At 33.9% G+C, this 13,919-nt stretch overlaps 1 protein-coding gene across 4 annotated transcripts in view; it reads left to right on the top strand.

Annotated features, from left to right (window-relative positions):
* Positions 1-13,919, top strand: part of LOC129953995 (discoidin domain-containing receptor 2-like) — a 226,297-nt gene that overhangs the window by 48,845 nt on the left and 163,533 nt on the right. For 3 of the 4 annotated variants that reach the window (XM_056067575.1, XM_056067574.1, XM_056067576.1), the window contains exons 2-3: positions 5,227-6,029; positions 9,248-9,353. In XM_056067575.1, the coding sequence (XP_055923550.1) occupies positions 5,666-6,029; positions 9,248-9,353 (470 nt within the window). In that variant the 5' untranslated portion in view covers positions 5,227-5,665. The remainder of the gene's footprint in view (positions 1-5,226; positions 6,030-9,247; positions 9,354-13,919) is intronic. The other variant, XM_056067577.1, reaches the window with a different exon arrangement.

The following is a 13,919-nucleotide window of genomic DNA, read 5'->3' as shown; positions in this document are numbered from 1 at the left end:
CGGGACCAAGTCCCTTGTTTGTGACGAAGGTTGAGCTTCAGCTCATCTTCAATTCAATAAAAAATAAAAAGTCAGCAGGTGTCGATGGTATATCCAACGTTGTACTAAGACATTTACCGATGTAAGCAAGACACACTCTTCAACAATGCACTGAATAATGTATATTATCCAGTGCATTGGAAGACCGCTGTGGTTCATCCTCTCCCGAAAAAGGGAAAGGACAACTCCAACCCGTCAAATCTTCGGTCGATAAGTTTTGTTCCGAGCATCAGCAAAGTTTTCGAAAAAATCATTAATAGGGCTCTGACTAAGTGGGCTGCGGACAACAAAATAATTCCGGTTAAACAGTTCGGGTTCAAGGCGGGTCATGACATAATTCATGCTGCGTCTAAACTCGTTTCTGAATTCCAATGGAATAAATCAAAACAACAATGCACAGGTGCTGTTCTGGTTGATTTGGAAAAGGTCTTTAACACCGTATGGTTAGAGGGTCTTTACCTAAAATTGAGCAGGCTTGGCATTAGCAAGCCATTGTTGTATATACTTTATGATATGCTTAACGGTAGAAAGATTGTTGTCAAAAGTGGCAAAGTAACTTCTACCACAACAATCTCAATTAAAAATGGTCATCAACAGGGAGCGGTGAATTCGCCGGTTCTCTTCAGCATTTACACCAGCGATCTGATAGGTAGTCTTACGAGGCGATTGAGTACGCCGACGATCTAATTGCGTACAGAACGGCCCGAAAGGTTGAGGTTATTAGAATTATCTTGCAGCGTGATTTCGACAAGATTCATCGATATTGCAACGATTGGAAACTGAAAATAAATGTCCAAATATTTTGAGAGTGCACGCTTGAGCGGCTTCGTTTCCCCAGAGGCATTCCTCTTTTTAGATAGACGCGGTCTGATACAGGATAGATTGGCTGTTCCGTTAATATACCACGTCAGACGACGAACCGTGGATATGCGACTCCTGTACAATCGGGACGTTATGGCACAAGGCAGAGCAGAGCTCCTTCGGTTCAGTAGGGCTGTGTCCGAACGTGACCGAACTGATAGGGTGAAGCATTAGAACCAGTTTTGGTGGCTTCAATCGGCACTTGATAGTGGGTAGTCGGGATAGGGTTTTAATCTTTGGCCGGCTTACATACTTCTTTAAGTAGAATAGGCATGGTGGCACGAAAAAAAAAATGTTAGATAGTTAGATTTACTGCTGTGGTTGTTCTAGTTTTAAGTAGTTTATAGGTAGAATAGGTAGTTTAAGTTAGCTTTAAGTTTTATATAAGGACCTTATTTTAAGTAGTTTTTGAGTAAAAATAAAAAAGTACCTTGATATTAGTTTTTTCTCAAAATTTTTTAATAAATACAAAAATAAATAAAATTTAAATGAAGGAAAATAGATCTTAGGGCCGAAAGGCATTAGTTTTAAGTGTCATAGTTTAACTTAGAGTGTCCGCGTGCGACCATTAAGCTAGTTGTAAGTTATGGAAAATTAGGTTAGTTTTATGAATTTTTGTCTAGCTTTAAGATAGGTTTAAGAATGAATTAATAAAAATTTATAAAAAAAAAAAAAAGTGCAATGGACTGTCATGCGAGAGGTCTTGGGTTCTATCGCTGCCTATGCCAACTAAAGTTTTTTTCACGGGGACTGCCTCTTGCGATTAATTGACAAATTCTCCAAGAGTAAATCTTGTCATGAAAAAGTGCTTTCTCAAATTTGCCGTTCGGATTCGGCTTAAAATTGTAGGTCCCTTCCATCCCTGAAAACAGTACTCGCACACAGGAATGGTTGACAGTTTTCAGTCACTAGCCCCTAGTTCTCAAACGGACTGTTGCGCCACCCAATTTATTTTTATTTATTTAATTTTCACCATAATTTGTTGTAAAATATTTTTTCTAACTATACAATTATTCTTCAAAAATATTTGTGTATGACTAAAAGCATGCGTTATAAAAAATTGTGTCCATCAATTGCATCGAGTTATGCAAGGTAAGTAAGAAAGAGTTTTTAAACTAAAACCTCATATTATTGCGAAAATTATTACCAAAATGCATGGTTGAATGCAGTACTTCAATGCTTAATTCTTTAAAAAAAATGAGTACAAAATAGTTGCCTTTCGTTTTCAAAAGTAAAAATCTTAAATTTCACACACTCAACAATACAAATACGAGTACATAATAATTAAAATATAAACACAATATTTTTAAGTGAATGCTATAAAACATTTCCTTAAAATGTTTTTAGTATAATAAAACTTAGTAACAAACAAATAAAATAAAATAACAAAATAAAAACTAAGTTCAAATTGCTGAAAATAAATAATTTAAACTAAAATCTATTCTAAGTCCAAAATTTTAATTTTGTGTAAGCTTATGCACTGTCAATCACTAGGATGAGGCCACATATTTTTCAACCGATTTTCGGTCCGATACCTGTTGGAATTTGTTTAACCCGGAAAATTTTACTACATGAGAGTAGGTACATATTTTCTTAAAACAAAGTGATACAATTATAGGGTTAATTTAAAAAGGCCGTTTGAATTTCCCTACATTAATGAATGAGCTTCCTAAAAAGGATATAAAAAAGTGAGTCACTAGGATGAGGCCATTGCGAATATTTCGTTGTAGAAGTTCAGATCAGCAATTTTTTTTCAAAATTTGGGTTACAATATTTAAGAACGTTTTACAAATAACTATTTTTATATAATTTCAACTACAAATGGGTTCCGGAAAGACGTTGACAGTAGCAGAAAGAGGACAAATCGATGCTTTCAAGGAAATGGGACTCTCAAGCCGAGAAATAGCAAGGAAGCTGAACAGAAGTAAGACAGTTGTAATCAACTATTTTGCTGATCCTCAAAACTATGGAAAAAACCAAAAAGGACGCACAGCCCAAGCAACAACATCCCGAGAAAAGCGGTTAATTTTACGTATTGCTTCAAATTCTACTCAATCAGCTACTAAAATAAGGTCCAAAAGCGGAGTATCAGCCAGTATTTCGACAGTCCGAAGGATAATAAGAAAAGATGGTACTATCCAGAATAGAAAACTCAAAAAGAAACCTGTTCTAAAGCAAGTACACAAGGAGCTGCGAATGAACTTTGCAACGGAGCAGTCAATGGAAACGCGTCGTCTTTTCGGATGAAAAAAATTCTAGCCTTGACGGCCCCGATGGTTACAACTTTTATTTCCATGATTTAAGAAAAGAGGAACTAATTTTGGGAAGACATCACAGCCGTACATCAGGTGTTATGGTGTGGGGAGCTATCACCTACTATGGCAAAATCGAATTGGAGTTTCTCTCTCTAACAATGAACGGAAACAGCTACAAATACTTGTTGGAACGCTCATTTCCGAAGATAAAAAATATTTTTGGACCTCTGCCTTGGATTTTCCAACAATACAATCCCCCATCCGCACTTCCAGGGTTGTCAAAAGCTGGATTTTATCAGAAAACGTAGAGCTTTTGCCATGGCCACCCTATTCACTAGACTTGAACATAATCGAAAACGTATGGGCATGGCTATCTCGAAAAGTTTATGAAGGTGGTAGACAATTTGAAGACAAGGACTCCTTAATTGAAGCTATCCGTGATGCCTGGGACGAGATTTCACTTGACTATTTAAAAAACCTTTATGATTCCATTCCAAACCGTCTAATATAGGTCATAACGAAAAATGGGGGGCATACTCATTATTAATTGAGAAAAACTTAATAAATAAATGTTTGAAAACCAAAAACTGTAAACATTTCTTTCATTTTTTTGATATTTTATAAGATTTTTCATGTGGCCTCATCCAAGTGACGCACTTTTTCATACTGTTTTTAAGTAGCTCTTTAATTAATGTAGGGAAATTCCAACTTTTTTTTCTATTTAACCCCTTATTTTTATAACTTTTTTAAAGAAAATATCTACCTACTCAAATGTAGTAAATTTTTATTGGTACGAAATTTCCAGCAGGTATAAAGAACGAAAATCGGTTGAAAAATATGTGGCCTCATCCTAGTTATTGACAGTGTACAAATAAATTTAAAAAATTAAGTGTACATACGCCTGAGTGAACCATACTAATTATTTTCCTTATCGGAAGTGACCATGATCAAAATTAAAACTTCAATCAGATTCTTAAAAATATTGGTATGTTTCCTTAATTTAATCTACATTGATTGATTATCATGGGTGATTGGTTTTTTGTCATACAAATACATATATGTGTAAGTTTGTTGCCATCTTATTCACAAACTTAGCCACCATAGTAAATACTTTTGCCAGATCTCTTCTACCGTCTCGACACTTTGCTAAAAAAAATCTAGTATTAAGGATCTTACTTTTCAATATTAATATTGTATTTCCATTGTTATGTTTTTGGTAAAAATGTTTTGTTTTGTTAATTTAATTATAAAATAATTCTTTAATGTATCAACTTATGTCTTTATCAAATTATTGTAATAATTTGGCAAATTATAAAAACAATGTTGAAACAGGTACTTCTAAATTTGAAAACATGTAACAATAATGCCGTGTCCTAATTTTCATGTTTAAATACTCCACTTTATAGTGTTTAATGACTGTAGAGACATTTCAAACCCTGTGTTCTAGTTTACCTTCACCTCTCGTTGGAAAAATGAACACATTTTTTGGAAAAGTTCTTTCTCAGTAAAGTTGGGGTCAAATTTTAATATTATTATTTTCGAAAGCCGCGGCACCAGTGGCATGATGGTTAGTACGATGAACTGTCATGCCAGAGATCTGGGCCTCGATCCCTGCCTATGTTGCGCCACCCAATGTATTCGTTTTTTTTTTCTAAAGCTTATAAGATTGCATTTATGAAATCAAAGCTAGCACCTAGCATTACGGCTGTTATTTACATATAATTATGGCCGATAATAGCAATTAAAAGAAGGTTTACTTAACTACGATAAATAAATCAACAGCAAACTGTTCACTAGCCTTTTTAAAACCATACCTCATTTCAATATTCATTACTTTAACCATAAACACAATGCAATTCCTAATTTGTCGCATAAGATGTCCTGAATCAGTTTCCTTTAAAAACTTTCTTTGGCATCGGAAAGCCGTTTTCTTTCTTTCGGAATGTTAAAAACTTACATATTTATTTTAAAACAAAATTAAAACAATTTTTAAGAGTTCATGTATGTACATACATATTAAAAATCGATAACATAGTTCTTTATTTTTTCCATCTCTTCTTCCATTTTTTAGGTCACTTCTACACCAACCAAGTGAACGCAGAATACAAAATTGTGTCTTTTGCTTCAATAACATGTGCAATTGTACTAGATGCCGCTGCCACCGCCAATGCCACCAAGTTGATGTGTCCAATGCTTTTAACAGTTAACCCATTGAGTACATAAAAAACACAAAAAATAATATAACTAAGAGTGAAAAAGCAGGCCAACCACGTTGTGGGATTTGCTGGCCTACTTCAAACAAATACAAACAAAAGAAGCAAAACTCCAGTTCCACGCATAGCTTTATTCTATAGCCAGTTGCTTTGCTTGCTTTGGGATCAATAAAACACTAGAAGCGCTGTGGGAAAGAGACAGGCGTAGTAGGTGATAGGAACGAGGCAATGATTTCGGTGGCACCAGTCTTATAGACCGGGTCTTATTTTTTCTCCCCCCCATCGGTCAGCGAAAAAATGCTTCCACCAACAAAAAGGACGATAACGCCATCAGCAGCAGCAGCAATCAGACCGTCGACAGCAGCCATAACAATTCAGCTTGGAAAATATTTTTATAATCGAATTGATGGCGACATCCGCAGAGGCACTGGCAAAGGAAGCAGCAGCGAACAAGGCAGTGGCAGAAACAACATCTGCAAAAGCAGAAGCGGCATCAACAACGTCATTCATCAACGCAGCGGACCTAGTGCGAGAAGGAAGGTGTGGAGCATCAGCACCAACATCAGCCCCACCAATAGCAAAAATTGCTTTGTTCAGGTGCTTTTGTTAACATGGGCTTGGGCTTTGCTTCACGTCGTTCCAACAGGAGCTTTGGATATTGGTAAGAATGAGTATTTAGAATATTCTAGAGTTGCATTGGTTGAATGTTGAATTATATGATGAATACCTACCTGTTTTTGTTTTTATTTCATACAATTTTGTTTTGTTTTTATTGCGTGACCACATGAAAGACTCTGCCATCAAAGAGAGAAACTTAAGTTTCAAGTCACGCCAACATGACCTTGTAGCTCCCCCTCGGTTCTAGAGTTGGATGGCGTTTAGATTGCGATTAATTACGTTGTTTTAGTTTATTGAATAGAAAATACGAGTGTATACATACGAGTGTAATCTGTAAACCTTTTTTCTAAGTCTCATTAATCATTTGAAGAGAAGGGTCGCAAAAATCATGTCGAAGAGGTAACCAACCGCATGTTTTATTTTTATGTAGCAACCAATCATTGCACACGCACGACCCATTACCGCCGACCCACGCGAACGCACCCATTACTATTTTCAAGGACATTAAATGCATGTTGGTAGCGTTTGGGACAGGATGAGGAAAGATATAGTGAAACTTTTTCACTTAATATCAAAAATAATGTCTAACGTTAGGAATCTGAAACTTTTTTAGGAACTAACACAGTAGTAGTGAAGGAGTAGAAATTTATTTAATAGTCTCTTTATAAATAAATAAAGGTCAGGCTTGCATAGTAATGAACTTCAGTTATTCTCTTTTTGGATCTTCTGCACTTTAAGTTTATAAATTTTACCAAAATGATTTTGTATTAGTCCTAACCACAATACACCTTTAACAATTCATTTAAGAAACAAAAAATAATGTGTAGTCAGGATAGGACGTTGAATATTTTTCTATTTTCAATCTAAATTATTGCTTATACCATAAGCAGTTGTTTGTTTGGAAAGGACTCCATACCAATTCGTTAAATAAATTCTTAAGTTAAATAAAATGCTAAAATAAAGTATACATTTTTGAATACAAAAATCTAATGAAAATAGATGCAACCACGAATTAATGAAAAATATGTTAAAAAAATATTTAATTCATTTTAAAAGAATTTGCTAATCAGCAAGAAAACGAATATTACTTTCGCAAAGATAAATAATCGACACTAATAAATAGTTATAGTAGAAATAATTTTGTTCAAGACTAAATTAAGACAAAATTGGAGACTTTATATTTATAAAACAACGCAACAGTCCGTTGAGAACTAGGACCTAGTGACTCAAATTTCTCAATCATTCATGTGTGCAAGTAATGTTGTTAGGAATTGAGGGGACCTACAGTTTTAAGCCGAATCCGAACGGCTGATTGGAGAAATCACTTTTCATGACAAGAATTACTCTTGGAGGATTTGTCAATTCTTATCAAAACCTGTGAAAATAACTTTAGATGGCATATGTAGGGATCGAACTCAAGTCCTCTAGCATGACAGTCCTACGCACAAACCATTACGCCACTGGTACTATGGATTTAATAAGGGATAAAATAATCAGAAAAATACGAAGGGAATATGGAAAACAGTGATTCCCTCTTCCATAATAAACATTTGAAAAAACCTGCATTGACACTAATTTGGTTATTAATAACGAGAGTTCCTGCCCTAACTAAAAAAATATAGCAAAATAAATCCTTCTAATATTTATGTTCCATTTTAAATTTAATTGTTTCAAATGTCTCAAAATTATTTTCTTTAATTTTAATTGCATTGCACGCCAATATTACTATCAGTATTTAAATTACATACATACATATCGCACCTCCGGTGCAATAATGACGTAAATGCAATTTTCTTAAATGTTCAGGAATCACGGTTAAAGTTTGCTTGCTTATTGAAAATACTATATCGCCCTAAAATAGGCCTACAGAATCGACTTCAAGAGTCCTAAAAATAGCTGACTATTCAGTGAGTTAGAGTTCATATTCTTACCTTTTATATCTTTCACCTGTTTCATTTTTAAGCTTGTGAAGGGTTTGAACTATTGTGGAGCGCAAGGCACATTACGACTTTGTTGCTCCGAAAAATTTTATAGTTTGAATTTTTGTGTCAAACAAAAAAGTGGCCTCTTTTGGGCACTAGCAAAGATACAATCACGTCAATTTTACCACGGATAAAACTTGACATTTGGGACATTATGGCGTTCTTAACTCAATTTCAGAAAAAATTGCAATTGCGTCGATATTGCACCGGAGGTGCGATATATGGTTTCATTTTGTATTTTTATAAGACAATTTAAACTTACTGAGAAACAAAACAAAGTATTTCCGAAATAAGTTCAAAAGCTAACAAATATGAAAAATTAACAGTCAATTGAGAACTGCTGCCTAGTAACTTACAACTCTAAACCATTGTGGACTGCGGAGTAATGTTATTAGGGATGCCGAATCCGAACGGCTAATTTGAGAAAGCACTTTTCATGACAAGAATTACTCTTGGATCTCTTGGACGAATCGTCAAATCCTTGCAAGAAACAGGACCCGTGAAAAAACTTTAGGTGGCAGAGGCGGGGATTCAACCCAAGACATTTATCACGACAGTCCTCAGATAAGCGTATAACATGACTATTTAAAAGAAAATGCCCATCTTATATACAAGTATAAAAAAAATTACTGAACAAAAATATTTGTTTTATAAAATGCATATCTGCAGGCATACTAAATAGGTACATATGTATTTCTGTAGGGCACTTATTAACGATTCAACTCCAACTTCGGGGGTAAATACTCGTAGTGCCTACCTGCCAAGGAGTGATTTAAAGACAAAATCTTCATGGGTAATACAATAATTTTCATAACACATTTAAAAACAAAACCATTTCGGTTGCCCCAAAATATAATCCCAGACCCTCTATAAACAGAGAACCAAAAAGGAGACACACGCGTACGAGTACATAAAATGTAACCCTTCTATATTATACACAGAATTCAAATCGTTTAAAATTTACAACGAACAATTTTTCATGGTAGAGTGTTGAAATGTTTCACAATGAATTCAATGAAACAACGAAGTGGCACCGTGGCAATAAAAGCAGTTAATTTTACTGGAATTTTATTTTTTGCTTTTTAAATAATCCCGTACATATTGTAATCTATTGATCCTTCCATTTGTTATAGATTACTATAGTCCTGCACCTACGCTTTCCTATCCTAACTTCATTTACAGTATTCATGCATAATATAGCACAACGTCATACAAAAATATAAAAATATATAAAATAAAAAAAAAATCTCATATTTGTTTGTACTTTCTTCCATTTCAGCGACATGTAAAAATCCCCTCGGCATGGAATCCGGTGCTATAGCGGATTTTCAAATCACAGCCAGCTCAGCACATGACATGGGCAACGTTGGCCCCCAGCACGCAAGGTAAGTTATTTTCCCACCACCACTTAACCAAAAGGTACCAAGTGATCCTCCCTATACTCCCTCTTTCCATATCAGATATTTGCAATAAAAAGCTATAAGTATTTTCCACTCTGAGAACAACTACGAGTATTCGAAGACCGCATGGAATTTTGTATTGTCTCCGCACGATATGATTTTTATTATTAAAATGCAGGACATATTTTTTACATCACAGCCAGAACCAGCAGGACTACAACGGCTCACTACTCACAATCACAAGTGTGGTTTATCTGAGTGTGTCTATCCGACAAAACACTTGGAATTTTCGTTCTTCCACCGACCGACCAACTACTGTCCCCATCATCAAAACTTCGCATATCTACGATTTGTTTCCATGCGATACACCAATGAAATGTGGATGGTGAAAATGTTCACCTTTTTTCCGGCCAAACGACCGTTGCTTGCCTCGACGGAATTAAATCAATTTCGAAAACTTTCCACTTTGATAAGATTGATTTCCAACCGAAAAATTTGAGTTTGTTTTGTCTTCTACATCGTTTTTTTTTTGTCCGTTAACTTGATCCTTGGATGATGGAATTTTTCAAATCTCTTTTTGCCTATTTAGTTTCAGTTCTTTTGTTTTGTTTTATTTTTTTTTATTTTATGTTATTTCCTTTTTTCGTTTTAAGGAGATACAAAATGAAATTGCTAATTTTAAAAATTGATAAGCACTTTTACAACTGGAGGCCATTTCTGATGGATTCCAGAGTAGGTAGGTATAGGTGGGTACTGGATACAAGGTACACAGAATCATAACATCATATTGTAACAGATTTTATTTATTTTGTTTTTGTATTTTTTTGTTGAGTTGCTCATGCGATATGGAAGAAAAAACATTCATTATTCATGGATATGGTCTTTTCATGTCGGAGGATAATACAAATACGGCTACACCGCCATCAGCTCCCTTGAGTGTCTGTTTGTGATTGTGTGTATAATATGCCTAAGGCATATTAATTATGCCATTTCTTTTTTTATGTTAAACGAAAAAAATATTCATATGTATATAAAATGTAAACTGACAAAACAGCAAATAAAAAATAAAACCTCATCGACCTCCCCCTCATTTGATGTATTAAAACTGTAAATCTCTCCCTAAAGTGGGATAATGCTTCTTGGTACACAATTGAACAAAAAAAAAACAGTGAACAAAAAATTCAAAGAAATTTTTTTAAACATTACAATTCACTTAATTCTAGCACCAATGTTGTGCCTCATCAAAATCAATATCGGGCCATGTCTCTAAAATAGAGCGCATGGCAAGCATCCCAAGAAAAGCCCACTTCTTTAACTGGTGACTAAATTCTGTTTGGAGATTTGAAAGCAGGTATTGTATATTATGTAATGCAAGTCCAGGATCGATTCGCAAGAATCTGGGGGCCTGGTTGGCTTTTGCTGATAACTTTTCACAAGAATTCAGGATAATTTTATAACATATCTGGATTTCGAATCCATACCACTTCAGTTGTAGTAGATCACACTAGCAAATACAAAATTTTCAACAAGTTTCTCATTAACTTTATTCTAACCTACAAGATTTCCAGTTAGTAATTTTAAACTCATGCACAGTGTTTAACAATGAAAAGATGCAATATGTTCGAAATTTTTAGAACAGAATAATAAGAATTAAGAGTTGTAATCAAAAAGTAAGGTAATTTTTTAATTTAAAAACAATTAATTTATTTATCCAAAATTATGTTATCCCTTTCAAAATAATGCCCCTTTGATACATTGCACTTGTACCAGCGCTTTTTCCAGTCGTCAAAACACTTATGAAATGAATGTTTGGGTATTGCCCTGAGCTCCTTCAGCGATGCGGCCCTCATATCCTCAATCGTGGCAAATCTTCGTCACTTAATGGGCCTTTTCAATTTAAGGAAGAGGAAAACGTCGCATTAATAACGACTTGTGCGCAGGTGCATTATCATGGTTCAAAATTCATGAATTTTGTTTCCACATTTCGAGCCAAAAAACTTGCTTATTGATTCACGCCAACGCCGCATAAACTTAAGGTAATACTCCTTGTTTACCGTACGCCCTGGGGGTAAGAATTCTTGATGAACAACACCATGGTAATCAAAGAAAACTGTGAGCAAATCTCAAAAATCGCCGTGTACGCAAATACAAGTCTAACCTTTATGCCTCTTACATAAAATAACACATGGTATAATAGTCAAAACTTGGAACATATGATCGTAACATGTGTGCCAACACAAAAAAAAAAAAACAAATTAGAATTTAAAGAGTGCGCGAATTTCTTATTATTTTCTACTTAAATATTTTTTAAAGATTGAATATAAAGTCTTCAAAATGATTTCATCTTTAAAAATATATTGTTTCCAACATTCAGTAAAATTTAAAAAAAAAAAACGAACTGACAATTTTTTTTCCAAAAACTAAAAACCTAAACAAATATTACTTAAAGTTGGTAAACAATGATTTTCGACTCAAACATCTTTTCAAAAATTACAGATATAGGTTTCAAACTGACTTCATCTTATAGAAAACATTGTGTCTCTTTTTTATTTTAAAATTAAGTGAAAGTTAGTTTTTTTAGTTTAATAGTAAATTTCAGTACTTTTTATGAAAATGGGTTCCTATAGCGGCTGCTTAAAATTAAGATTTTTTAAAATATTTTTGAAAATACACTACTGTGACAATAAGAGCTTACCATTTTTATTTGAACTTAAGTATTTAAGGCGTAAAATGGAAACTACATCTTCAGACTTTTTCATCATCTTCAATTAGCCTGATAGAGATGTCTTATATATAGTATAAGCTTCAGATTTCTTTCTTGCAAGAGACCAGGGCGCACCATTCAGCTATTTAAAAGCAAATCCATCTCCCCATTTTCTATTTATTTAAGTAAGCAAAATAACTCCTATAGAAACACCGACAGAGCGTACAGCGAGCCGAGCGAATTCAATTTTCTTCTTGGTTATAACTTCTGCAACCTTGTTGTGTAAATATTCTCTAACTCAAAGGATCTCCTGTAGGGCTCATTCGAAATTCTTTGAAATTTTTATGACAAAAAAGCTTTTATCCTCGAACATAGCCTTTTTATGCCAAACTTTATGGACTATACATTTTTCTTGTTCATATATACAGAATGAAACTAGAAAGGTAGGTAAAAAGGTGGGTACGTTTAAGACAGATATATGTAAGTATAAGTTTTGAAGGAGTTCAAATGCGCCCGTAGGGTTAATTGTAATGTGTATACAAATAATTATGACCATAAACGTGTTGTGACCTTATTTTCTTTTCTATAAAATCCTTCTTTCTCGTACCTTTAACTGGTTTCATCCTTTTTATTTCCTCATGTAACATGTATGTATGTTTTGTGTACCTACTTACGTATGTATTTATGTATTTTCAGGTGTGTGTCTGGTATATGTGTGGTTTTTTGTTTGTTTTGTATACCTAGTAAGTTATTTGCTAGCGCAACAGCAAGTCCCTCGAGTGAAAACTGATATGCGAAGCCATTTCAGAGAGGGTAGTAAATTTTCTCTTCGACAGCGACAGGACGAAAAAAGGTATATATAAAAATGTCCTTTAACTTGATTCATGCTGCGCGAGAGAAAATATGGCGGATGTTATTTATGATGATGGTCCAACTTCAGAATTATGGTGCATAACTAATAAAAAGTTCTGTTGATATCTTCGGAAAGAATCACCACTATGGGAAATCCTTTGACCTGGTGTCACCTCAAAAAAAAAAATACGATAAAAAAAACTACATACATATGTACGTGGTCACATAAATTATACTGTGTTTATATTTTCTGAAGCTCTTCTTTCGATAAGCTTTATGGCCTACCTATCTACCTCACTATACTATATGTGTGCATGATGCCTAGCGTCATGCTTATAATGTTGTTTTAGAAATTATTCATAGCTGGCTTTTCTAATGTTGGTCTTTTTGGCACGTGCCATAAGCTGGAGTCATCTTTATTCAGTTTTCTTCTTTATTATATATTTTTATGCTCCTCGTTTCATTCTATTTGTTTCCATCTTTAAGAACGTATATAGTATATTATAGGTACTTATATTCATGTTGGTATGATAGGATCACATCTTACATTACTATGTAAAGATATAGTGAAAGAAGGTATAGGAACATAGTAGGTATGTATACGAAAACCACAAGTGATACTGTGTTTTTGTAATTTTCTTTAAGGAATTGCTTACTTGGGCCATATTTGGTGCAAGAAATTTTCAAGTACCCTTTCATTTTCGTAGATTGTTTGCTTAAAATAAACAGAAAAAAATAACAAATTTCAGTTGAATGGACACCATGGAATGTTTCGATGAAGTCCTTAAACATTTCTTGATTCTTTTTCTGCTACACCTATTGTAGTTGTGAGAAAATCGTAATACTTAACTGTAATTAAGTGTTTAAGTATATTTTTAGATACATTCAAATATCGAATACAATTTAATTAATGTATTAATAATGTAGTAGATAAAATAAATTCTTGAGTTAAGTATGAGTTTTGGTGGTCACAAAAGTTCAAAATTGTAAAAATT

This window comes from Eupeodes corollae, chromosome 1 (genome assembly GCF_945859685.1).
Source record: "Eupeodes corollae chromosome 1, idEupCoro1.1, whole genome shotgun sequence".
Lineage (NCBI taxonomy): Eukaryota > Metazoa > Arthropoda > Insecta > Diptera > Syrphidae > Eupeodes > Eupeodes corollae.
Note: the sequence above shows the minus strand (reverse complement) of the source record. Positions and strands in the feature narration are given on the sequence as shown.